This window comes from Tauraco erythrolophus, chromosome 16 (assembly GCF_009769465.1).
Source record: "Tauraco erythrolophus isolate bTauEry1 chromosome 16, bTauEry1.pri, whole genome shotgun sequence".
Lineage (NCBI taxonomy): Eukaryota > Metazoa > Chordata > Aves > Musophagiformes > Musophagidae > Tauraco > Tauraco erythrolophus.
Genome location: NC_141480.1, coordinates 12,805,527 through 12,830,992, shown reverse-complemented (window position 1 = coordinate 12,830,992; position 25,466 = coordinate 12,805,527). Strand labels below are relative to the sequence as shown.

The 25,466-nt window shown below is 41.3% G+C and overlaps 1 protein-coding gene across 4 annotated transcripts in view; it reads right to left on the bottom strand.

The window, feature by feature from the left end:
- Positions 1-20,794, bottom strand: part of TTC1 (tetratricopeptide repeat domain 1) — a 33,514-nt gene extending 12,720 nt beyond the window's left edge. Inside the window, exons 1-6 of one of the 4 annotated variants that reach the window (XM_086621514.1) lie at positions 20,768-20,794; positions 19,873-20,205; positions 8,800-8,860; positions 6,849-6,961; positions 4,824-4,860; positions 2,917-3,065 (exon numbers count right to left, since the gene is read on the bottom strand). In XM_086621514.1, the coding sequence (XP_086477640.1) occupies positions 2,917-3,065; positions 4,824-4,860; positions 6,849-6,961; positions 8,800-8,860; positions 19,873-20,196 (684 nt within the window). In that variant the 5' untranslated portion in view covers positions 20,197-20,205; positions 20,768-20,794. Of the gene's footprint in view, positions 1-2,916; positions 3,066-4,823; positions 4,861-6,848; positions 6,962-8,799; positions 8,861-19,872; positions 20,206-20,361; positions 20,484-20,767 lie in introns of those variants that run through there. The other 3 variants (XM_086621517.1, XM_086621515.1, XM_086621516.1) reach the window with 3 other exon arrangements.
- Positions 20,795-25,466: the final 4,672 nt, after the last annotated feature.

The window sequence follows — 25,466 nt, the reverse complement described above, 5'->3', positions numbered from 1 at the left end:
CCCCCTAGGGTCAGACATGAGCTAGTATCAGCACTAGCACAAGGAAAGCAACTGGGCAGCTTTGTAAGCAGCAGGTAGGCAGTAGCTCAGTTTAGCTGTTTTGTGAAACCATACCCTTACCGCTAACGGGAGTTACGCAGTTAAGCAGAATATTTTTCTGCCATCAGTGCAACTGATCCAGTCCCCAAGGAAGTAATTTCAGGCAAGGCTTCCTGTCTATTATGCTATAAAAGCAGTTTCTAATCTGCCACTTACAACACCATAGCAGGGGAAAGGTGGGGGGGAGCACTACTAAGGATTTATTTTCCCAAATACAGAGTTAAAACAATTACACTTTTGCCTTTCAAAAATATTTCTGCATCCACATATTCAAAGTGGTTTTAGAGATAATTCTGCGGGTGAAGGAATATTTTTTTTGTTTATGTAGTACATCTCTACTACATTTGTCCTTTCAACACAGCCTTCATAGTCACTTTTCAAAAATAAGAGCAGCAAGCAGCCTGTATGCATTGGGTTTGTGCAGTGGGGTTTTGGTGGTGGGTGTGGGGCTACAGGGGTGGCTCCTGTGAGAAGCTGCCAGAAGCTTCCCCAGCTCCAAGCTGGACCCATCTCTGGCCAAGGCTGAACCCATCAGCCATGGTGGTAGCACCGCTGTGACAACACATTTAAGAAGGGGAAAAAAACCCACCTGCTGTGGGGACCTGCAGCAGAGAGGAGGGGGAGGCGCAGGCCATGCCCTGGCCTCCTGCACGGGCGGCTGTCTGCGCTGGCCCTGCCCCTCGCCTGGCGGCCAGACGGCAGCCACAGCAGCGCGGCTGGGGGGCAGCACAGGCCCCCACGCGCCCCCGGGCCAAGGAGTGATTCCCCACAGCCCAGCAGTGTCGGCCGAGGGCCTTCGTTCCCCCTAAATGGAGTCTCGGGGAGTGCTCCGAAACTCCCTGCACCTGGACCAGCCGCTGGGGCTGCCAGGGTTCGTCAGCCGGTGCAGCGGTGGGGAGGGGAGAGATGTGAGAGAATGCCCAAGGCCAGTGAAGAAGGAGCAGGAGGAGGTGCTCCAGGTGCCAGAGCAGAGATTCCCCTGCAGCCTGTGGTGAAGGCCATGGTGAGGCAAGCTGTGCCCCTGCAGCCCGTGGAGGTCCACGATGGAGCAGAGATCCACCCGCAGCCCAGGGAGGGCCCTACGCTGCAGCAAGCGGCTATGCTCGAGGAAGGCCATGACTCCGTGGGAAAGCCTGCGCTAGAGCAGTTTGTGAAGGATTGCAGCCTGTGGGAAGGACTCATGTTGGAGAAGTTCATGCAGAACTGTCTCCTGTGGGAAGGGCCCCACGCTGGAGGAGGTGAAAAGTGTGAGGAGTCCTCCCCCTGAGAGGAAGGAGCGGCAGAAACAACGTGTGATGAACTGACCACAATTCCCATCCCTGTCCCCTTGTGCTGCTGTGAGAAGGAGGTAGAGAAATCAGGAGCAAAGTTCAGCTGTGACCATGATTGGTGAGTGATCCGTCCCAGTCCTTGTCTCGATCCACAAGCCTTTTGTTATGTTTTCTCCTCCCCATCCCACAAGAGGGGAGGAGTGAGTGAGCAGCTTCCTGGTGCTTAGTTGCCAGCTGGGTGTAAACCATGATACTGTAAAAGGAGCTTTCTGCACAAAATAAATTTCCCCTTTTGCTCCCTTCTGAAAAGACCCTCTGAACTTCTCAAATCCACAGCTATTTTTCACGCTGAGCATTAACATACTAAATATCACTAGAAAAATCACTTCCTGCTGGTATTTTATACAAAGAGTTACTTCAAGCATCAAATCAGCAGGATGTGGCAGTGACTTTAAATCCCCATTGAGCAGGGATTATTTACATGTTAGACTGGGGTTTCAGGAAGCGCTAAGGGTTTACCTCTGTCATCCAAGCTGACATATCCTAAAGGCCAAGGAGGCTTTTAAAGCATTTCCTTACACTTACAGAGATATGGCAAAGATTCTGCAAGAAATGTTTAATCCTGAAGTATTTGTAATTTGATTGAAAGTTGTGAAAGTGGACATTAGGACACAGTACTAAGCTGCAGAATTATTTTTTTGAAAAGGCAAAGTTTTTGAAGATTAATAGCAGACTTCCGTCACTATTAGTAAAATAACTCAAAAGTGGCCAATACACACACAAGGCATAGCAAAGAAAAAGAACAGAAAACAACTAAATCAAGAAACAAAAATATCAATATTTTAAAGTAGATAACATAGATACAGACTGATAGAATCCTCTTTGCCATTCTCAAAGTTACATATTCAAGTAATCAAAAAAGTATTATTTATAATTATAAAAAAGTATTATTTTATAATTTATATATTAAAAAAAAGTATTATTTTATAATTATGCCATAAAGGCATTCAACTGCAAATTTACCAATTAGAAAAATAATTCTACTGAAAGAAAACCAGACTGCCACTAATTAATCAGCTAGCAAGAACTGTATTATAGGGTTCTTGTTTTCTGATCTCCAAATTGCAGATCTGTATTGAAATGGTGGCTACTAAAATGCAGCAGTGGTCAACCGTTTCTAGCATGTGCATAAATACAATTAACAGCCTCAATCAGAAAACTAGAAGTGCATGTGTACACATGCTATTCAACAGCTAAACATGTAATTAGATGTTTCTAGCTCACAACACATGTTTACTTTCACTCCTTTTACAAAGGTAAACAGAGGAATATGCTTTATGGACCTGAGACTTGTCATGAAAGTTGTGGCAATTCATGTAACCTTCCTTATGTAAAACCACATGAGAACAACAATACATTTTCAGACTTGGAAAAAAGTTATCACCATTGCATATGAAGCTGCTTGTGTAAACAGCATTGAATATTTAGAATAGGAAAGAAAAGACCTTGGTTTAAAGTTATGCCAAAGTATACTAAAAAGGCTTACCATGCAAGCTTCTCTGGCTTGATGAACTGATGGGTCTTTTTCTAGGACTGTCTTATAATCTTCCAGAGCTTCATCTAGCTTTTCTGTTTTTTCATACAGTTCTGCTCTCCTCAGCAAAGCTCTAATATAGTTAGGATCTAATTCCACTGCTAGAAAACAAAACCAGAGCACAGTATTTTACTTGAAACATTTCTATACCCTTCAAATGAATTAAGTGTGTATTAAATTCTTAATAGTTATCTTTATAACTAAGCTTAGAATCAAGCAGAGTCACAGTTTAAAAGCTAAGTCGTAATTCAGAAAGGCGTACATCTGCCTGCGAAAGTCTAATGCAAATGATCATATTTCATTTAATGTCTGCAATCTATCAGAGATAGAAGTGATTTATAATGCATAAACATTTAATTTTGCAATACTATACATGCAGAGATTCTAAGTGATGCTTAGAAATTTTAAGGACCTGCAAGATCTTTTTCAGCTTTTGTATATTTATTAAGTGTATATTATTAGATTACAGCTGAAATTAAATATACCTAAAGATACACATAGCAGGAAAAATAAGCATTTCCCTGCTTATCTCAGGTCAAGTTCAGACAAACTTCAGGAGAACTACTGGTGGTGTTCTGAATTTAATCTCAAACAGTTAAAACTGGATTGGGAGTCCATAAACGGTTATATTAGCTCTACAAGATAGCAGAGGGGCATACTGACTGAATTTAAGCTTTTCTTCTCCTTATTCCCTTGGCAGCCATGACCATGTTTACAGATGCAGTTAAGACTGAATGCTAAATGTAACAGTAACCTGCAAATGGTAATTTCTCAATAATTTCTTCATCCATTTTTCATCATAGAAAGAGGGATTTTGAAAGACTGCCCATTTTATAATTACTAACCCATTAAAATGGTTCTTGGGAAAATTAAATCTAGGATTATCTAGCTAAATATTCTATATTATTTCCTCTGGAAGGACAAAGACAATGCTACAGTCAGCAAGTCGCAGGTTAGTGTGAATTGCTCTGCTGTGCTCCAAGTGTTACACTGCAGTTTGCAAGCCAAGTCCCCGGGGAGAGTCAAGCAATGGTAGGTTTAAGTCTCGCTGCTGCAAAGCAGACCGATTCCCTTTCAGCAACTACAAAATTAGCAGAAGTGTTTTTTAAAATGCACCACCACCAAAGCAAGGCAAACCCCTAAAGTGACAGAGGCCAGCTAGAATTTGTTACCTTTGAGAATACTTTTAGCATGTACAAACTCATATTTACTGTACAAGCAGTACTGGCACGCAGCCATTGGATTAGTTTTCTGATTGGTAATTTGGACTTTTTTCCCCAGCTGTCATGGGGTGTTTAACAAATATTCGAGCATGGTTGAGTGGGTGGAAGCAATAAAGCAATGCATAGCTGAAATGATTTCACTAGAAGCTGCAGAGAGAAAACTATGCAGGACAAGAACAGGAAAGCATAAGCCCTTGTGACAAAGCAAAAGCCTTGCATAAAAGGGACTTGATAATGCTTTTAATTCTATAAGGCCTCACGGTTCTTTGGAAATTGGGATTAAATCAAGATCTGGGGGGGAATGGCAGGTGGAAGTGGGTTTAAAATAGTAGCTGTAAGGAAACAGCTTCCCTAATGAAATGGCTTTCCTATTAAAAAGAAGTACCAACAGCAGCCTTATTGGCACAAGATAATAGAAAGTAAATTATTACAGACAGGAAAAGTTTGATAGACATTTTACAAAATAAATAATATAAATAATTCTACATTCAGGTGTCTTTCATCACCGCTTTTCTTTAAATTCTTTAAAGACTCTTAAGCCCAAAATTACAGCTCTGTACTAAGGCACTAAATGGCATAATTTATGCATGAAAGATCTGGCAGAAGAGCAGCACATAGAAAAAAAAAAAGTCATACCTTTGCTGCAGTCACTTAGGGCAGCTTCCGTCTTGTCCTAGAACACAAAATAGTTTTGCTATATTTAAGTCACATTTCTTGGGAAACAGATGATTCACAATTGCAAGCAGAAAGGTTTGTCTGATATTGCAAGGAACTGGGAGGTTCATGTAATCAAGGCTTCTCACACCGCTGCTTCTGACGTAAGAACTCTTCAGCAGTGATGAGGTTCCTCTCTGCAAAGGCTGCCGTGTTCACCCTGCAGGTCTGCGCTGAACAGCGGCAGCAGCTGCAGTCAAAAGGCTGAGTCACACCTGCAGGCCTCAGCTTACACCCAGCCACAGCTTCTCCACCTTTGTCAGTTAATTCAGGGGTTGGAATAGACGGTTCCCAAGAGTTCCAGATAGGTTCTTGTCTGCACAAGCTACGACATTTGGAAAGCAGATACTGCCTTAAGCACTCACAGTTTTCTCTACAAGGGACAAGGCATGAGACTTCCAGAATTGGTAGGGACAAGATTTTAGACAACCATAGTTAGAAGATGAGAGCCAGGCAATCTGCTTATACCGAAACAAGAAAAAAAGCAAAGAGCTGAGACAGAGACCATATTTTCATCCAAACTAAGAGGGCTTAAAAAAGAATAAAAATCAGGCTGTTCTGTGCTTGTATTGTTGAGTGAAGCAGGAGTAATCTTTCTACACTCAAGGAACTATTTTCTTCTCCATAAAACAAAAGCTGCCTCAGAGAAGAATGTCTCACAAGCTATTACTGTAGTGCAAAGCAAATGGGTGCAGCAGGTATGGAAGAACTAACTTAATGGGGAAGTTATTAAAAACATGAATCTATTTTCAGAGTAATGATTGGGCTGTCAGGTTCCACTGATCTATACTGGTGAGATACACCAGTTTGTGCACAGTTCTTTTATCATCTTGGGCTCCCTTTGGGGACAGTTGGATTAGTTCTGGAGTGACATGAATAGTTAACATCTGGATTATGAGGTTTTCCAGTTTACAGTTCTCCTATTTGAAAGGTTCCAGCATCTGCTATTACAGACTTTATTCCATTTCCCCCTTGTCTGCTGAAACAATTCAGTAACCCAAGAACAAGTTAGATAATTCTAGCTGAACAAGGATACTCTATGCTGAGTAAGAATTTATTTATTTATGCCTAAACATGATGCAAGGTGCATTTCTAAACACAGCTGCATCTGTCTCAATACTGGAGGAAAACTGCAAGACAGTTCCCTTTGCAGGAAGGTGAACTGATAGGAGTTACTGTGCTATTTTTCTATAATAATTTAATCTTAAAAATGAAGGGAAAAATAGGGAGTAATTTATCCTGAATTCTTAGTATCTCCTCTCCCCAAAGAGGTGAACGTTTCTGTTCAGATAGATTGTGTTCTACGCCTTCCATGCTACGTGAGCGTATTGCTGATTCTGGTAACATCTGGCCACCTGTCCCTGGTCAAAGAAGAGAAAACATACGAAGAAAGTTGCAGCCATTCTATCCAGATTATGCCCCACTATATAGGTCTGTCCTACTACATAGCAACTGTGAAGGAAGCAGACTAACTGCATGAAGAAAGCCACAGTTAGGAAGACCTGCTTATGCCTCAAAGCATTTGAGTCAATTAAGCGAAGACAAGAACATGACACGCCAGGCTTCTCGAAAAAACACTAAGTAGCTACAATTCTAAACAGTCTAATTCATGGTTTGCATACACTAAACATGCTTAAAGACATCTGTTCCACATGAACTTTGAATTTCATTAAAATAGAGAGAATTAAAGAAAAAGCAGTGTTTTAAAAATAATGCAGCAGAGCAACTTCGAACAGCTGTTTCAATTGCAACTTTCAAGATTATATTCATCTTCACTAAAACCAAGCGTACCAGTATTTCTACTGGGAGCAGGACAGACTGAGTAAGCAGCAAAACCTGCAAACAGCTTTGCTCTTTTGCCCTCCTTTATGCACCCCTAATGACTTCATTATTGCATTTGTCATATAATCAATACCTGGTGTTTCATAAAACAAAAAGACTATTCACCTGTTTCATTTTTGCAGCAGCTCTGTTTGAAAATAAAACAGCTCTATCTTTTTGGAAGCAGGCTGGACAAATCTGCAGAGCCTTCGTATAAGAGTCTTCTGCCTCTCCATAGTCTGCAGATATAAGAGCAAAAAAAAAACCAAAACAGACCATTTATTTCAAATGCCAGTACAGTCAGTGAACCAGACGGCCAAGACTTCTTTGGAAACATTTCTCAATGTACGATGCAATATTACACCAGAATCAGTAGTTGCTCTCAGACAAAGTACATTACTAAGTAGCACATAGATCAATGACAATTATTTTAAAATCAGCACCCTTGTAAAAGCAGAAATATAGTCCTGAGCTTAATGTAACAAGTGCAGCATGATGTGCATGTAATTCTCATCCCTGAGATGGGTTCATTCTATTTGAGTATCAGCCTTAGAGGTAGAATCTCTTTAGATGAAGCATATCCTTGATCTGAAAGGAAGCAGGTGCTGAAACACTTCACTGCACTGGTACCTGTTCAAAGCAGCTATGGAAGTATTTAATTTGCCACATCATCTTTGATAACTAACTTAAAGGTCAGCCATCGCAGACCCGTTAAAACCTGAAGGTCATCCGTCATCAGGTCTGGTCTAAAGCAAGGACCAGTTTTAAACCACATGGGATTATCAAGATACTCATTTTCTAATACAAGGAGAGCCAAGTGTGAAAAAGACCCTATACTGACTCTGAACAACGCCCTGCCAGCTGACAAGTGCACTGTCCTCCAAACAGAGCAATTCTCTGCACACTAGCTGGTGACCATCCAGGTGCTTAAAAGGTTGTGTATTTCTGCTAAGTTAGGTACTTTGGCAGGTACAGGCACACTGAAAAGATCTGCCAAAAAATTTGTGAAGAGGAGGCTATGGATGAGACTTGACAAGATGATTCAGCCAATGTTGCAGGGTTGCTGCTTTCACGGTCCAAGCAGTTCTCTTCTGCCTGTTCTGATGGTTGCCTAAATTGGCAAATCATTCCCCAGGAATCTTGTTTTCTTAGCACACAATAACAGACCTCTGACAGGAAGGCCACTGTCTGGTTATCAGGGTATACTTCTGGGAAGAGGAAGTTACTTGTTTATGTCCCTGCTGACTGAGGTACAAATCTGCATTTCCTGGCTTCTTTGTGAATCCTCAAGTCACCAGAACATTAAATGAAAGGTAGCTGTCAAAATCACCCTTTACATTTTTTTAATTAAAAGCATCGGTACAGTTATTTATGACTGACCTCAACCCTGTTATATATTAATCATGTTCAGAACATGTCCTATTCTGGCATAAACTAGAAATTTACATATGTTTAGGTTTTTAAAAAAAATATATGTGTGTGTACACGTACATATCTCTATACACAGACATATACATGTGTGCACATCACTATGTACACATATATGGATATAGATGTACATGTAAGTACTTAGAGATGTACATATGTGTATATATAGATGCCTGTATATATACACACACATAAATAAAATGTACAATAGATAGAGTCAGTGGACAAAAAGAAACAGGCAAATGCACAAAGGTATGAGAGGGCTACTGAGCCACTGAGTTCTGCGTCAGTTCTAAGCACATGCATTAGCAAAACCCAGAGCCCAGGGGAAGCCTTTTTGATTAGTAAAAGAAACCCTGGTGTTTGGAAGGCACTCAATTCTATATCATGCTCTTGGATTTAAACACTTGGCTTTCATGAGAATCCTGCCGAAGTAATCCATGTCTTTGTGATTTAAACTTAACTCTTAAGGAGGTCTGCTATCTCATTCTGTTCTCTAGAGATGGATGAAAAATGATATAGATGAGAACTCTGAACAAGGATAGGCGTGAGATCTTCCTGTGGGTTTTCTGCAACAGCATCATGATGGCTAAACATTAATTTAAGATTCTCTAATATCCACATGGTGTTAGAACGATTATCAACCCACCTCCTTTCTTGAACTGCTCATTTCCTTTCTCCTTCAGCGTTGTGCTCTCCTTTCTTCTTTTCTACAAAAGGAAAGACAATGTCTCAAAGTATTTAATTGAAATGAACAAGTAGGTCAGCTGCAGTTCCAAATAAAGTATGAATGGAAATCAGAATAAAATATAACCTGAAGAATTTTAACTAGTACCAAGATCGCTTGCTTGTAGTCACTGTGGCATGATATACTTCATATATCAATGAAACACTGGCGTGTAACAACAAGGCAATTAAAAAGCCCCAGTTCACGGACAACAGTCTGCAGACAGAGCATTCACAGTGAATTGCATGGTTTAAACTAATATGTCAGCTTTTTAGCTGGCTGTTTGCTTCCCCTTTCCAACTCAAATTAATTCAATCAGTGCAAGTTCACTATGTAGAATATATTTTAGATGCAAAGTCTCAAAAGTTTTGCTTGAAATAATTCCACCTCAGAAATTCATGGTAACTTGAGATGTAGAAAGCATGTTGAGCTGACTGCATTAGAAACAGGTCCATGGATAATACTGACCTGAAAGATTTCTGATGCAGAGTGTAACTGAACCATCAGACTCAGAGACAGGAAGATTGTTCTGTTACACAGTGAAAATTGCACACCCTGAGCAGAATTGTGTTTTCAACCATGAATATCTTAACAGTTCTCTTGGCACAAGTGATGTTGATGTGAATGCTCTTAGCCTTTGACACAGAAAACGGGATGTCACCAAGCCATCTCTTCAACCTATTTACAATGGAAGTCTTTCACATGCAGATATACCTCGAATAAGTAAAACCAAGGCAGTGTAAGAAAGACAGTAACATCAAGAAGCTGTGCTCATGTTCATCAACCATTTCTATGGAAGAAAAATGATCGTTTGACCACTCATTTTGCCCCCAACCCACATGCATACACAAAGGACTTAAATCAAGGTGTCTATAAATTACAAATCATTGAGCAATTAAAAAGCCAACACTAGGAAAAGGAGCAGTTTCCTTTCCTGCAGATTGTGTAAATCAAGGATTAATGCAATTATCAATATCGCACAGAACATCTCCTTGGAAACAGCTAAATATAGTACTCTTTGTGGAGCGCTGCACCATCTCACAGCTATGCCAAGTAGCTGACAAACAATACAAAATCAGAGGTTCTGTCCTCTTGCTTTTATTGGTTTTGGAAAGTAATTTGCCCGACCATTGTCACCATCTTAGTAATAACAGATCACAGTGCTCTGAAAACTAGGCTCAGGGGAATGGCTTTCAGTTGTGACACACAAAATTACACAGCAAAATATCATCTGACCCTTTCGATACACACCTAGATCACTAAATTTTTTTCCTATCATCTATTAAATATGTTTTCTAACACTAATTGCTCCTCACATTTAAAAAAAACAAAACACAGGTCAGAAAAAACATGCACCACTATTTAGAAATTGGCTTTCCTCCGGGGTGGACTGATAAACCTACCCAAGTCCTTCCACAATGTCACTTGCATCCAAGTACATGAGTCGGTTGGTGCCTTCTAAATACAAGCATACCAACAAATTTAAGCACTTAAGGCACAAGCTGCAGTAAAAGCACAAATTCTTTGTGTATCTGCAGGATTCTGCTGTTCAGCACAGGGAGTACACAACTGCATTTGATAGCTGTCCCCAAACTTCGTTAAGTGGCACACCGAACAGCTCCAGCGAGGTCACTGCCACACGCGCAGCCGGCCCTCTGCAGAAAGAAGTTATTCAAATGTCTTGAATGCATACAGAGTGAAAGCACAACAGAAGTAATTTTCATACCAGTGAACAAAGCAGCCAGACTGCAGCACAGAACAGGTTTGGAAATGATGATCCTACTGGAAAACATGAAAGATCTACCCAGACAACCTTCACTCTAGAAAAGAAACGCTTGAAACACTAGCCCTACTGACTTCATTGCTCATGACCTATTTAGGACTGGCCTTTAAGTGCCATTAACAGATTCACTGTTGTGTAAGGTAGAGTTACAACTCTACAGTAATAAAAGATATTTTTTTTTTGTATAAAAATGAGAACTACAGCATGGTCACAGCACTCCTGATACTGAAACCCTAATACTAAGGAATACTGGATGAAAGGCTTTACCTGTATTATCATTATTTTGTTACATTTTATTAAAATTATTACAAAATATTTGTGTTTACCTCAGTTAAGTATTAAATACTAATATAAAATGTGATTTGCAGCAAGAAGGCTACAGGAGAATAAGCTTTATATTTAAAAAGAACAAAAGGAACAACAACAACAACAAAAAAAAGAGTTCTTCAATTGTGGAATGCCTTCTCAGGTCGCCAAGAAGATCATGACCTAGAGGCTCAACAGCACAGAAGAAAGACCGAGGTGGCTGTATGGCTATGTTCACTGGGGAAACATGGGCAGATGAAAGTTCTGAGCAACTGAAGAGTTTAGGGACTGGGAAGTCACACTGGGAAGCTGATGATTCACACAACTCTCCTCCTCCAGAAGACTGTTCTTTGGTACGTCCTCTTGCCTGCGAAAAAAACTGCACAAACTTGAAGGACAAAGGACTATTAGTCACAAAACTGCTACAGACATACAAATGTCATTGACAGTCTTGCAGTCACTTCTGACTGTTTGACCAGAAATGGTGTGGTCTAAGCATGTTTCAGAAGCCAGCAGCAGGGTTAAGAACACCGTATATGGTTTTGCAGCTTACTCAGCTCCCTGGAAAGCAGCAATACAGTCCTGGTTCAAAACCAGTATTTCTGTTAGACCTTTATCCACACTTTCAAGACATCCCTGTATTACAGGTTTCAGGCTGTCTCGTAAGTCCCAAACTGTACAAGTTCTCACAGTGTTTTTCAAAAAGGTCATGTCTACAGGGTACCTCATGCATCATTCTGGACTTGCATTTGAAGTCTGACCTATAAGCAAAACACAGTAGCAGGCTATCCCTAAAAGCAAATTCCTCTGGCGTTTCCACAAAATGTAAAAGCATACTATTAGCACATCACATCTTAAACACACCACTCTCTAAAGCACGTTATGTATTTGTGAAATAAATATGTTATTTATTCCCCCATATACATTTCTTTAACAGAAAATCCTAACACAAAAGCAGTGGAAAGTGAACTAATTTGGATGAATTTACATTTAACCTGAAAGGTCTGCTCCAATGGATGTTGTTAGAATCTGTCTTCTATTCAAATTCAGGGTAAAAAAAAAAGCAAAACAATCAAAAACTAAAATGCTGTTAGAAGAAATAACCTTTTCACTCAGTATGCTAAACTTCCAGCTTTGATGGACAATTGCAAATTGACTGGTCATCAGTTTACAGTGATCACATCAGCCTAGAGTGAAAAAATTGCAAGTGACTTGTCCTTGGGACAAATTTTGCACAATGTCATTTCAGTGTCCCCACCCGCTCATTTTTCAAAAAAAGATTTAAGTAGCTGCAGGGCAGGCTACCCTTTCCTCAGCAAGGGAAGTAGGTCAGACAACTCCTAGGATGCACTGCCTAAGGAAAAGATATTCTGACCCACTACATACCATGAGGCTGCTCATACGCAACATTGGGGTCAGGCACAACTTCTCCAACTTACACTCCATTATGATTTTCTGCTACTCATAGCCAGCAAAATCTTAAGGTTTGGGTTTTTTGCAAATTTTATTAACACATAGATGACAAATTCCAAGTGCCAGGCATTAGTTTTTGATGTAAAAATTAAAAAAATTATTCTTTGAAGTCCAGAAGAAATAACTACATTTAACTAGTAGTATGATTCTTACAGGATCTGATTAGAAATGCTTACAGATTTGGATACCGAATTACAACCATCCATATTCTGAAGAAATTAGGATCTTAACATTAACCTGCCTGGCAAATGTGAGTTACTAGAGATTAAGGCCTGATCTGAAGTAGCAAGAAAAGACAGCTTGGCCTTCTGACAATGAAGTACAGCAATTCAAAAGAAAGACCATCAAATACAGCCCCTGGACCTCAGCTACTTTGCCAAAACACTCAGGGTTAAAAATAAAAGCATTAAAGTATTATTCCACTAGCGGAGAAGAAAGCAACGACATTTTCACTGTTGGGTTTGGAAGTAACCAATATAGTAAAAGTGCTGGCAGTGAAATCCTTAAATATAGCTGGTGAGAGCTGAAGGACGAACACCCTCAGTTTGTAACGCTTCCAACTATGCTTCCCTGGCTGTTCCTATGCCTTTTATTTGATCGATCAATTTAACTTTGCTAGGGAACCGTTCTTGGCTCCAGTTTTGTCAAGAGCAGCAAACGTGCACTCTCTCTTCACGGCAAGGCTATTTATACAGTGTGACAATGCACATCTGCATCGCATACACCCTTTTGTAAGGTCACCAAGCAGCAGTCAATTTAAAATTACTGGAGTCCAAAGGGCGCACGGAAGCAAGGAATCTTACACAGATAAGGAATATATTTCTTCAGCTTCAAACACCAACTCTATTTCTAAACCATCCATGAGTAGCCATCTGCTTCCCCCTGCAGTTTTGTGAAGCTATTGCTGTATCATGCATTCAAGGACCTGAATTTCAATTTAAGGTGGTAGTCACTCAAAAAATCCTTTTGCAAATCTCGCTAGAGTTGTCACTTGAAAACTGTGCCAAATCTGCCCTCTGCTCCTCGCATGGCAAGACTCTGGGCCACCCTGCTCCTTTTAACTCCATGGTAAAGACGCATTAGTCTTCCGACTGCCAAATCACTATCTTTTCCTGAAATTGTAAGCAGCACTTCCAGACACAATAGGTCACATCCACCCTTCACAGTCAGTTTAAGTTAACATGCCAGACTAACCGTGACTATTCCTGAGTGACAATACACGCCATTCAGTCGTTCCTGTTGCAGAGTTCCAGAGGCAACAGCCTCAGGCAGAAAAGCTGCGCTGACCACTTAATCCATCACCGCGAGTCGAAAAGGTCTCAATTTGACAGTATCAGATCTTCCAGAGAAATGCAAAAATGAATATCAGACTAAAATCAGAGAGCAGCACTGAAAGAAAGATGACAGTATATTTTCTCACTCTTTCTATTAAATTGCCATCCCGCAAGAGACTTTCATGTTTGCTTAAAAATGTAACTTAAAGAACTATAAATCACACAGGGAGACTCTAACTTCAGATTTTATCCAGGTTCTTCTCACCAGCACTTGGAATTAATTACTCTAGCAGATACAGATATACTTCTCAAACATAATTCTCCAAGCTTTGATTAACTCAGAAAATATAACTGGATGTTTTGATAACTCCCCTGATAAGACAAGGCAGTTTTAGTCTGGCAATCCATCTTCTTCTTCAATTTGACCAAAGCAATTGCATATTTAGTACTGGTGCTGTACTGTATACAGGATTCAGGTTATTCAAGTAGGTCATTTGAACAAGGGGATCACCTTTTACTGTGTTTCACAAGATGGCACTGTGATGCTTTCAAAATCCAACTGTCTTGCAAGTTTTATTGCTATACAAAATAATTTTGAATGCTGATGAGAACTATTAACAAAAGATATATTCCTTATTGCAATTTGTCAGCAATTTATGTAATAAGTTTTACTGCTACACAGTTAGTTGGATTGTCTCATGTATTAATAATCTAATTTTTTTTGTCCAACCACATAATTCTTCCTAGAAAGAGTTGTGAGACCATCTCCAAGGGATCAACATCTGAGAACTGCTCCAAAATATCACTCACTTCGCTGTATCCCATCTTTCATTTTGTACCTTAGCTTTTATTTTGTAAATACTATAGAGAAAACAGCAACTTTGACAGAGTCAAGGTTACTATACTATATTAGACAGGTAGAACTAGGAAAACACCAAATGCTGAAATGAATGACTACACCTGAGAAGCCATCTCAGAAGAAATCCCAGATTAGTTCTTCAACCCCTGGAAAAACAAATGCCATACAGAAGTTATAATTTATGGAAGAACAATGGGATCAACCTGAAGCATGAGGAAGAAAGGGTGAGGAGGGGAGCAGTTTAAAGGAAACTTCTTAAGACAATGTTCTCTAACACATCCTAGAACTTCTGGAGAAAATGGGGGGGGGGGGGGGGTGCGGGTAGGAAAGGAGGAAGCTTTACTATTTAGCCCAGAACTCAAAAAATCTCAGGTGTAAATGAAAGAAACTAAAAGATCAGTTCCACTTAATTCTTACAGAGTTGCTAACAAGACACTAATCAAAAATCTCCCCTACTAGAGCTGTGTTCCTTGTCTTGCTGACACATTTCCTAGTGTTCACATGGAAGTTGAGCATGATTACAGCCAGGTGTAGCTCTAATATACGTGCCACAGCCCAAAGAAGGGAACAGCTTTTGAGAAATATTAGATATTTGTTCCAGGATCTTACAGCAGCTAGAAAGGAGTGTTCTATATCCAAAATAAGAGCTTACTAGGCCAGGTGCTTAAGTCTTCGCCAGACAAGGCCCAAAGAACAAGACAACATCTGTCACGATGGAAGAGCATGAGGGATTCAGAATCTTGCTGCTGGATAAACTCATAATTAACGGGTGTCCCTCCAGAAGAAGACTGGGTCAGACTGAAACAATTACCACCTAACAGCTGCTGGGTGTCTTCTGATTAATTCTGCAGACTAGACCAACGTCAAAGCCATCACTGTCAATGACAACTAGCCAGAAAAATCTGTTTGTAACACATCAAAAGCAATTTACTGCCCAGTGCCTCTGCTGAGGCAGCAATCAGCATGCTTCTGAAACAAAAACACCACCACAATCTTATAAAAGTGAATTTTGTTTCAGGCTGCTTAATTCTTAAAAAACTCAGAGTTGCAAGTCCAGGCAAGTTATCAGCCTCTATGCTACATCTGGTTTTAAGAATACTTCTTGCAGGTTTGTGTCTTCATCTCTGAGTTCTTACTTTGCTTATTTGTGCAGAGGAGACTTCTTATGGTATTGGTACTGTTTCCCTGGAAGTAATTTCTGTTGCTTAAAATTATAAGTCTCACTGCACAGGGCTCTTGAAATATAATTGAGAGAAAATACACAAACACTTGCTCCTTCACTTTGATCTCTGCAGCAGCTTCTGCATGGGTGAGAATTTCTACTCAGAGCTGCTACCATGAAAGCTTGCACATAGGATACGCACAAATACACAGAACAAGGACTAGAATTTGTCTTTGCATCTCTGGAATAAATTAGACTTTTTTTTTTTTCTACAGCTTGGTTATTGGAGAACATTGCTCAAAAGAACTGATTTATTAAAAGCTGCTAAAACATAATAATGGGCTTAGTCTAAAAAAAAATACTATCAAGGTGTAGCTCCATAAATGTGATTCGAGCACGGCTAACATCCACCTCTCCTTATGACTTGAGTACAGAGTTAATGGTTGGTGCTGCAACCACAGTTCATAGGAGTTTATTTAGGCAAGTAGCCTGAAGAAAATCCATCTACCCTTGTATACCATCAAGGGACTGCCATATGATGTCTACTTTTACCAGCATTGCCCTTGATCCAAAAATACGGCATTATTTTTCCTCTGAATCACTCCCATAACTGGTTCACCGCACATTGGCACAGAGAGGTGTGCTGGCACAACGCAGGAGGCAGCAGGGGGCTGACAATGACCCATCAAGGGCTGCCTGAGCAGCAAACAGCGCTGCTGCTCAGTCTGGTCACAACCCAAACAGTCCAATAAACAAGTTCTGAATATTTCTGCCTCATTTTCTTCAGCTGCAAAAGAAAATAATAAAAAAAAATAATTTTGCCCTTCTTAAGAATGATCTTTTGAGTAACTGGAAGGAGGCTTAAAATATTCGAAAAACTCTGAATAAATGGATGTACAGCAGCTGTTTTCAGACCATAACTGCAGTATTTTTTCTTAAAAGCTGCATCATTTAACAGATTATTTTCACAGTCAAAATATATACAGCATTTCACTTTTAAAAATAAAAACAAAATAAAATTTGTAGCCATAAATTCCAAGGACTATGAGGTACGATACATACCTCATTAGGTATAATTATAAATCAAGCTGAAAGGCACAAATGCTTAATACCACTGGAAATAAACCTTCAGAAAGATGAGAATTGCAGCTGTCTCAAGACTTTCTCTAAGGAAATCGTTCCAGCTTTAAACAGTTATTTTGTACTCCCACAGCACCTTTCAATAGTTACACAAAGCTAAATCCAAGTATTTATGATTCTTCTGCTCATTTTACAGGAGGCAAAAATTGATGTGCAAAATTAAACGACTACCTAACAATACAACAGAAACAAGAGCAGCACGAAAACTAAGACATCTAATTTCCAGGCCTGCTGGTCTTTCTAGAGTTTAATTCTATGACACGATTTTCCCCCAGCTATTAACATTTTGCCTGTGAAACTCTCAAGCTGCCTTCTGCTGCTGCAGAAGCCTCATCCTGACTCATGATGACAGTGTTCCTTGTCGTACAAGCAATAAATACAAGTAGAAAAAAAGGACTGTTTAGTCTAAACTGGAAAAGACACAAGGGCAACATGATAATGGTTTTTCCATGTAGTGAGTAGGTCGAGGAGAGTCATTATTGTCCTCTCTTCAGCACCTGAGAGAATGTCTTTAGAGAGTGCCCAGTTTTGGTGCCCCCTTCATGCAAAAGAACCCCAAAACAGACACTGACTTTGCAAAGGGAGTCCAGCAGAGGACCCTCAAGATGGTCAGGACACTGGAGATCGTGACCTAAGCAGACAGCCTAGAACTGGGTTTGTTCAGCCTTAGGAAAAGGTGGCTATTTTATCTAACTTTGAGCAGGAAGTTGCACTAGATGACCTCTCCAGAGGCCCTTTTGGGGCAAGGAACACATCAGATAACCTCTTGAGATTCTTCCCCCGCCCTGTTATTCCTTATTACATCTCAAAGTATTACAACTGGCAAGCATCATTATACCCGTTTTACAGATGTCAAAATTTAGGAACAGAGAGAGAGAGATACAAAGTGATTTCCACAAGGTGAAGCAGCAGACAAGAGTTACATTTAGTCCATTCCTACTTCAAGGAGATTATATTCCACGTTCCCCTTCCCCACTAATCCCATACTGCTTTTCTACCTCAGGATACTTCTACATTGCCATAACGATCTGTACTACAGATGAAAAACTACCTTTTTGTTTTCACTGATGTATTTTGGTCAGAAATCCCACCCTACCAGCAGGGAAACTATTTGAGCTACAACTTGATTAAATTTCTGTATACTCGTTTGTAACAAATGATTTAGGTGTTTCATTGCTTTTGCCATCTTAGCTCTGCATATTTCTGCCCCTCATTCTCTGTTTACAGGAGCTGACAGTAAGATCATGGCATAGTCAAGTTACTGCCAAGCCCATCCCTCTTTCCAACTCTTCTGGGGGACGTACAGCCAGCATTTATTTACTTATAGAACACAGACAGGGTTAGCCAACAGTTAAGGTAAGTGTGGTCCAGCTTTACCAAGGCAGATGAATTAGAGATGATCAGCCTGCCTGTACAAAAGAGCAATAAGCCCCTATAATTCACTGACACATTCATAATATTTTAAGCACTTTGAAAAAAAAAATTTGATATGACCATTTTTTCTTTTTCATCAAATGCCTCATTTTAGTAGTACTTGTCCATTACAGTAGTAACTTCTTCTATTGCTCTTGGTGATTTGGGAGTTTCCAGAACAAAAACTATACAGCTACACAACACACTGATTCCCCCTAGGAAGTAATGCTTTCCTAAGATGCTGCCTACCTTCTCTTGTCAGTTGCCATTTCTTACTCCACTCTCTCCTTCCTTCATCATAATCAGTTACTCAGTGTTACCTGTGATCCAAACTGTGCAGCTAACCTTCCAGTAAGGTCTCTACTTCCTTTATTAAAATAAAATCGAATTCATGCCTACAGGACTATAAAATAAAGTTTGCTGAAGTCTTCCCTTCACATAAGTTACAACATGCCAGAATTCCATCTTCTTCCCAACTGCCAAATAATACTATAGTATTTTTTGTCATTATTTCAATTTTCAGTACAAGTAGCTGCTCGTTTGGGTAATACAATCAGATTAAGAGTCTGGATCAGCTCTTTGAAAAATGATCTGCTCAAGAGGTCAAACTATACAACCTGTCAAAAACAGAGTGCTCAAAAAAAGAATTTTAAAAAGAGTTGTATGTTGGGACATAGATTTTAGGTTAGCATCTTTAATCCCCCACCACTTGCAAACTAAAGTTGAAAAAAATCAGAAAAAAACTAATCCATAAATCAGTAAAAAGCCTTCCACTATTTTCCACAAGAAGATAATTACCAGCAGAAATTCACTGCACTACTAAAGTGAACTGAGTCTAATCCTGAAAGCGATTTAACAAGTTTTCTCAAAAAAGTTACAAATACAAGAAGTTCTTTTTTTTTCCAACTACCTGAGGACCATAATGTCTTAGAACCCTGAAAACTAACTGTTCTTGAGTAACACCACTGACTGAGGGTCAAAAACCCCATTCACACAGACTTACAAGGGAGTAAATGTGATTACAGAGGCTGCTGGACTTCCCCCAAGACCTATTTCGTTACTTCCCACATTATCCAGTTGTTACCAAAACATTTTGTCCAATGTAACTGCACTGAAAGTAAACAAACCCACATATTTAATATGTTTTGTTTGTTTAAAGCTCGAATTATCTATAAGGATACTTTCAGTTTTAATCCCAATTAATTGTATTACATATACTAGTCTTTCAGATACAAAAATTATCCTGAAACCTGCTGAGTTTTGGAAAAGCACCTTGTAGCTGATCAGGTGAAAAGAATGCACACAAGCTATATAACATGAAACAGGGAGATTTTTGTTTCTTATAATCTGAGCCGCAGTAACTTTACTCAGTGGTGAAAGCAGATGAAAATCTGCAACGGAATGTGACGACTAAGAACAGCAAGGAAAGCTAACAAAAATATTTGTTACCTAAAAGAAGATATTAAGAACAGTAAAATTAGACACATAAGAGTTTTAAAGGTCCATTTTCATGCCAGCCACAGACCATTCAGAAACATGACACTGAAAACATCTCTTTATATTCAACACTAGTACTTCGCTTTACCTGTTTTTCTTCCTCTGGCATATCTTTTTCTAGCTCTAGTAAGTACTCTTCATCTAGTTCTGTCTGCTTCCTTGAGCTACTCTCATCATTCTGTAAATTCCCTTCATCATCCAACATAGGTTCTTTTGCCTCAAAGGAGTCATGACAGTCATGGAAACACTCATCTGCTGTTGTGGGATCTTTGGCTGAAGATGGTGTGTATCCACTTTCAATGTTTTTGGGATTCTGTGCATCTCTGGGGCCAGTCTCTGGAGACTTCTGATCGGAAAGCTTTAAGTGATCAAGTAATTCTTCAGGTGGACTTGCATCTTTAAACTCTTCCATGTCGAACTTCTTGGAGGAGTTAAGGTTTTTAGAAATAAGAAAGAAATAACCCTCGATAAGCCTAATATAAATGTGTCGTCAGCAAATTAATCTCTGAAGTACTTAAAAATACTCCTGACGTCACCTGAGGGAAACTATTATCCCCCCGGGGAGGGAGCAACTTACACACGCTTCTTCCACGCGCTGTACAGCGACCCGGGGGCAGCGCGGTTCCCACAGAGCAGCGAATCCCCAAGCTCCGGTCCCGGGACCGGCCGGGCCGAGCACTGCCACGGCCTTCCCTCCGCAGCGGGACTGCAGTCACACGCACGTGCCCACCGCGGCCCGCGCGCAGCGAGCCCCCGCCGCCGCCGCCGCCCCCGGCCCCGCCGCACCGCGCTGCCCGCCAGCCCGTCACGGCCCCCCGGAGCCGGGCTGCAGGCAGCCGCTCCCGGCTCTGTCATCTCAGCCCTGCGCCGCCCCCTGAGGTAAGGGGCTGAGCTGCGGCCAGCGCCCCCCATGACGCCGCCGCCGCCTCCCCCCGGCCAGGCCGGGCCCACCCCGGGCCGCCCTCCCGGCCCCAGGCAGAGACCTGCGCCTTCCCTTCCGGCCGCCGCGCGCCGCCCGCTCCGCCCCTTCCGCCCCGCGAGTCGCTTCCTGCCGGCGCCGGCCAGGGCGGGGGAGGTGGCTGCGCGCGCGCGCGCGCTGTCGGGATTTGCAGTCTCGCGGAGGCGCGAGGCGCGCGGGCGCCGGTCAGCCACGCGGCTGGGGCGTCTCGCGTCGGTGGCGCGCGGGCTCTCCTCAGGCGGCGGGCGGAGCTGAGGAGCGGAGCGGAGGGCTGTGCGCTCTGAGGAGAGCCCTGTCAGGCGCACGGTTTTTATTAGGGCGGGCCGCTGGCACAGCCCTTTGGCGCACCTGGGAGCGCTCACTGCCAGGTCAGACATTGTGCCCTGAAAGTGCCCCTGTGGTAGACTTGGGGCGCGCCCCTGTCGGGCTGCGTGCTCGGAGCTCCGGGGACGCGAGGAAGCTGCTCAAGGGATCGCGCGCAGTGAAAGCTCGGGGAAATCCCTGGGATGGTAGAGCCCTTCTCCAGCTGCCTTCATCCGCGGGAAAGGCGCGGCTCAGGCTCACCGGGAAGCGGTGGAGGGATGGGGTGCGTGTGGTAAATGAAGCGCAGGGCACAGCTAGGGGTGGTGCGGGGGGAGAGTGGGAGAGGTGTGGGCTTGGGAAGTACTACCCGTCTTGAAAAGATGCATCAGGGTGGAAACGTGATCAGATGAAAAAAAAAAAAAATACTAAGAGGAAAAAAAAGATACTAAGAGGAAAGTCTTGGTAGATGGACAAAATGAAGGATCGCATGTATCTACAGCAGCAGGTTGGTGATGTTGGCTCAGGTTCTGTTGCCTGCACCGCTTTAGCCTGCCGGTTCCTTTGTCTCGTGGGTGACTTCAGCAGGCACGTGGTAGCTGTATCCCCTCTAAGGTACCGTGAACCGGTTGTTTCCAGTGCAGACTTCAGGTTTGTTTTTTCTGTTCCAGTGACATGTGAAAACTGAGTTCTGTGTAATCAAGCACTGGAATAAAGCTCCCTTTCATCTTGTTTTGCATGCATTCCTTGTGTACCCTGCAAACGTTAATCCCCAAATTTTGAGACAAAACTGAATTTTCGCAAGTTTCGAAGTCAAAGGCATGTGAAGCAATGCCTTCCTATTGAAAATCACTCTGCCAAGCCATGAGGCAGTTAAAGCATATGCTTATGAGGTTTTCCTTGCTCTGAACAGCTTTTCAGTAAGCAAGTTCTGATGAAAGATAAAATTTAAAATGTTCCTCTAAAGAAGTTCTTAAAAGCACTAATTTAAGAAAAAAAAAAACCCAGTATCAAAAAACAACAACAACCAAAAAGCCCCTGCACTAAATAGGCTGTTCCAGATTCTGGTTAGGTAGAATCTGCTCTAATCAGTAGGACATGGTTAAGGATTATCCTCAGAGAACATGGGTTCTTAAAAACAGAAGGTAATCAATCTTTCATTGAGAGGGTGATTCTCTGTCTTCTTTGCCCTCACACTGTGGGGAAATATGCTGACCATTAAAGCCATATCAGATCTTTTTGGAGTTACCAGCCACCGTGGTTAAAATACCAAGAAAGTATTAAATCTGGCAGAACTCCATTAGTCCGCTGAAGTGTATCTGTCCCAAATGGGGGTGCTGAGGAGGAGATGCATCTTTAGAAGATGCGTCCTGACTTCTGAACTTCTAACTGGCATCACCAGGCTTTGATTCAAGCCTGAAGGGCCTGTGGGATGTTTAGCGTTTCAAAGTTGGGGTAGAAATTGAAGATTAGGATGCCAGATTTATTTTTGGTCTTAATTTGTTTGATCACTGCTTCTAAACGAACATTTCTGATGACTGAGTCTGTTGGTGCCAGTGATGGATGTGAGTATTAACAAAGAGATTGGAACACTTGCAGTAAGTTGGCAAGAGCATGGTTAGTTACAATGAAAGCAAACAGGAGCTCTATGGCTGATTTTTCCCCCTCTCTCTCTGGATAAAAAAGTAGATTCAGCATTCTGCAATGTCCCAGCTGCGATGATTTAGCCCACAAAAATGTGCCTTTCTGCTGTTCTGCTACCACTGTGTAATTGGTTCTGACTTAAAGAAAATATTTCTGAACCTTCACACTGTCCTGTTAAGCATCATGTCATTTGAAAAGGGGGAAGAAAATTACAGCTGTGGTACAAAATCTTAGGCAGTTCTGAATTTGCTGAAATGCTGTTTAAATCTCCTCTGGCTGTGCAAAGAGCACAGGAGTTTGAATAAGTTATGGTGTTTCATCCCCAGAAGGATTTGAACTGGTAAGAATAATACTGGACATCAAGGGTCAGCAACCCAACCAGGGTGGTGTGCTAGCCTTTATTTTAACGTTTCCAAAAGAGAGTTTGTCTGCTAGCAAAAACTCCATGGGAATTGGACCTGCTTAGAAGTTTGGAGCTGCTGCTGATCAGTGGCAAGATACTACCTTGACTCCATGTGAGGCAAGAGTTTCTAGCTTCTGCACAGCTCTGAAATTAGTGGGAGCCAGAACTAGGAACATTTGCTTTTTGGGAATGCCAAGGTTCCCAGTTCTACTGGCCAGCTCCGTTGCACACCATCCAAAATCTGTCTGCCACCTTTGGCTCCTATCCCATGGGGTTACTATTCCAAAATAACTGACATTTTTTCCTTATTATCACATTTGTAGATAGAGTTCCTCAACTTTGATGAAACATACCATCTTACTGACTTGGTGATAAAAATTAGCAAATTTTACCATATAAATTTTTCTACCTGGATCTACTCTGATCTGGAGACACTTTGGGGCTCCCTGAACTTTAGAACTTGAACCTCTTCAGCATTTTGTTTTTCCGAACACAACACAGAGGAAAAGACGCAGCTCCCCAGAGCCCCAGTTCCCTGCTGTTGTTTAGGGGTGATACGTCTTTATGAATTTTTACCCTAGATATAGCAAGAAGGGCAAGCTTTCCCATTGTCCTCCTTTAATAAAGATGGGGATGTCCCCAGGAGTCCTTTTTAGCAGAATGATCTTTGAGCATCATGACTGCTGTTCAGGATTGTTGGGTCCCTCTGGGGTTAGCCCTGAGCAAGCTGCAGCTCAGTGAACATCTCTGAATCTCTCTCCTGTGGAACTGCTCCTCGATGCCACTATGAAGTAAAATCCCAAAAGCTTCACTGGTATAGAAAGGGAGTAGAAACCCCCCAGGAGAACCGAAGGCTCTCTGCCCACCATCAGAGGACCAATCCTCCAGCTGGCAAATGAAGGGGCAGAGACTTTCTAACCCCTTGTTAGCTATCGAGGTAGTCAATGCGTGACTTCTGTCTTTGAGATTCCCAAATCTCACTTACTGTCTCTGTGTCTCACTTTTTCTTCTTTGCAGTGTAACTTTCCATACAGGAGTGTCGTGTTCGTAAGTAACTTTATGTTTGGAAAACACAAGAACATGTTGTCTTACAGTTTTTTCAAACATACACATTTTAGTAAGAAACACCGTGGAGGTTGTAGGGCAGTTGTAGGGTTGTGGTTTTTAGCACTAAATCTTACTTGTTCAAACACAGAACACGTTACTACTTCAGTCAGTCTTTTAGAACCTCTGGTTCGTCGCCCTAAGTGGAGCTGTGTGAATAGCTGAGATTATCTATATACAGAAAATGAAAACTGCGTACCGTTTGTTTCATCTCCTTGGTGCTAAGGGATTTTTCAGAGCATTGATGTTTGTTTAAGTGAACACCTGTTGAAAAAATTAAGAACATATTATCCTGAAAAAGAAGATATGTTTGGATAGGAGTTCAGCGATGGAATCCTTGGCTTGTATTCCTGAGATTTACTCCCTGTTTGGATGTGGCACGCGTTCATGTGAGCATGCAGCGGAATCCAGGGCCACTGACTGCCTCGGATACCCTCAACACTTTTACTTAGCCATGCATAAGTTGAAGAGGTTAAGTCAGAGAAAGAGTCTATGTCTTAATATTTTCCTCCAGCAAGAATTTCCAAATTTTTTCCTGTTTATTCCGAAACCCACCGCATGATGATGATGATGGTATCTGGCATGAACAATGGACTCAAGTACAATGTTGTGTGCCAAAAGAAAAGCTGGAGGAAGTGAAGAATGTTGTTGACTCTAGGTTTCTCAGTAATGCTGAGAGAAATAGAGAGGGGACCAGTGTGAAAGAAGATTCATATTCTTTTGTTTCTGACATGAAAGTTTTCTACTAGATTCTGTACAAATACTCTTTCTTACTACTTTCAGGATAAACTTAGATTTTGCCTACCTTTTATAACTATTAATACTGTTATAGAAGACGAGGGCACCTGAGAAGTGTAGAGTGTTTTGTTCAGATTGTCAAAAACATATTTTAAAAATTCTTAATAGTTACTCCCTATTTTGCAGCAATGCCGAATCAGCAGTTGGTGAAATGACTGCTCTTTTCATAAAGTTATGGGAATTCATAGCCTAATATCCTTGAGTTCACTAAAACACCTTCTAAGAAGAAAGAAGACAATGAGAATTTATCATATTTCCAAGGGTAAAATATTCATAAAATGTGGCAATGGACATACATTAGTTTAAATGTTACAGACCAGCCGATTTTACGCTGAACAAGCTCCTGAGAACAACACCTGACGGCTAAATCCCTCACTGGGAGATTGTAGCTCCAGTATTTACGGTCACATTTCCAAGATGGCTCTGCACACAATTAGGCATCTAATCTGTTTGCATAATTACAGTGATTTCAGGG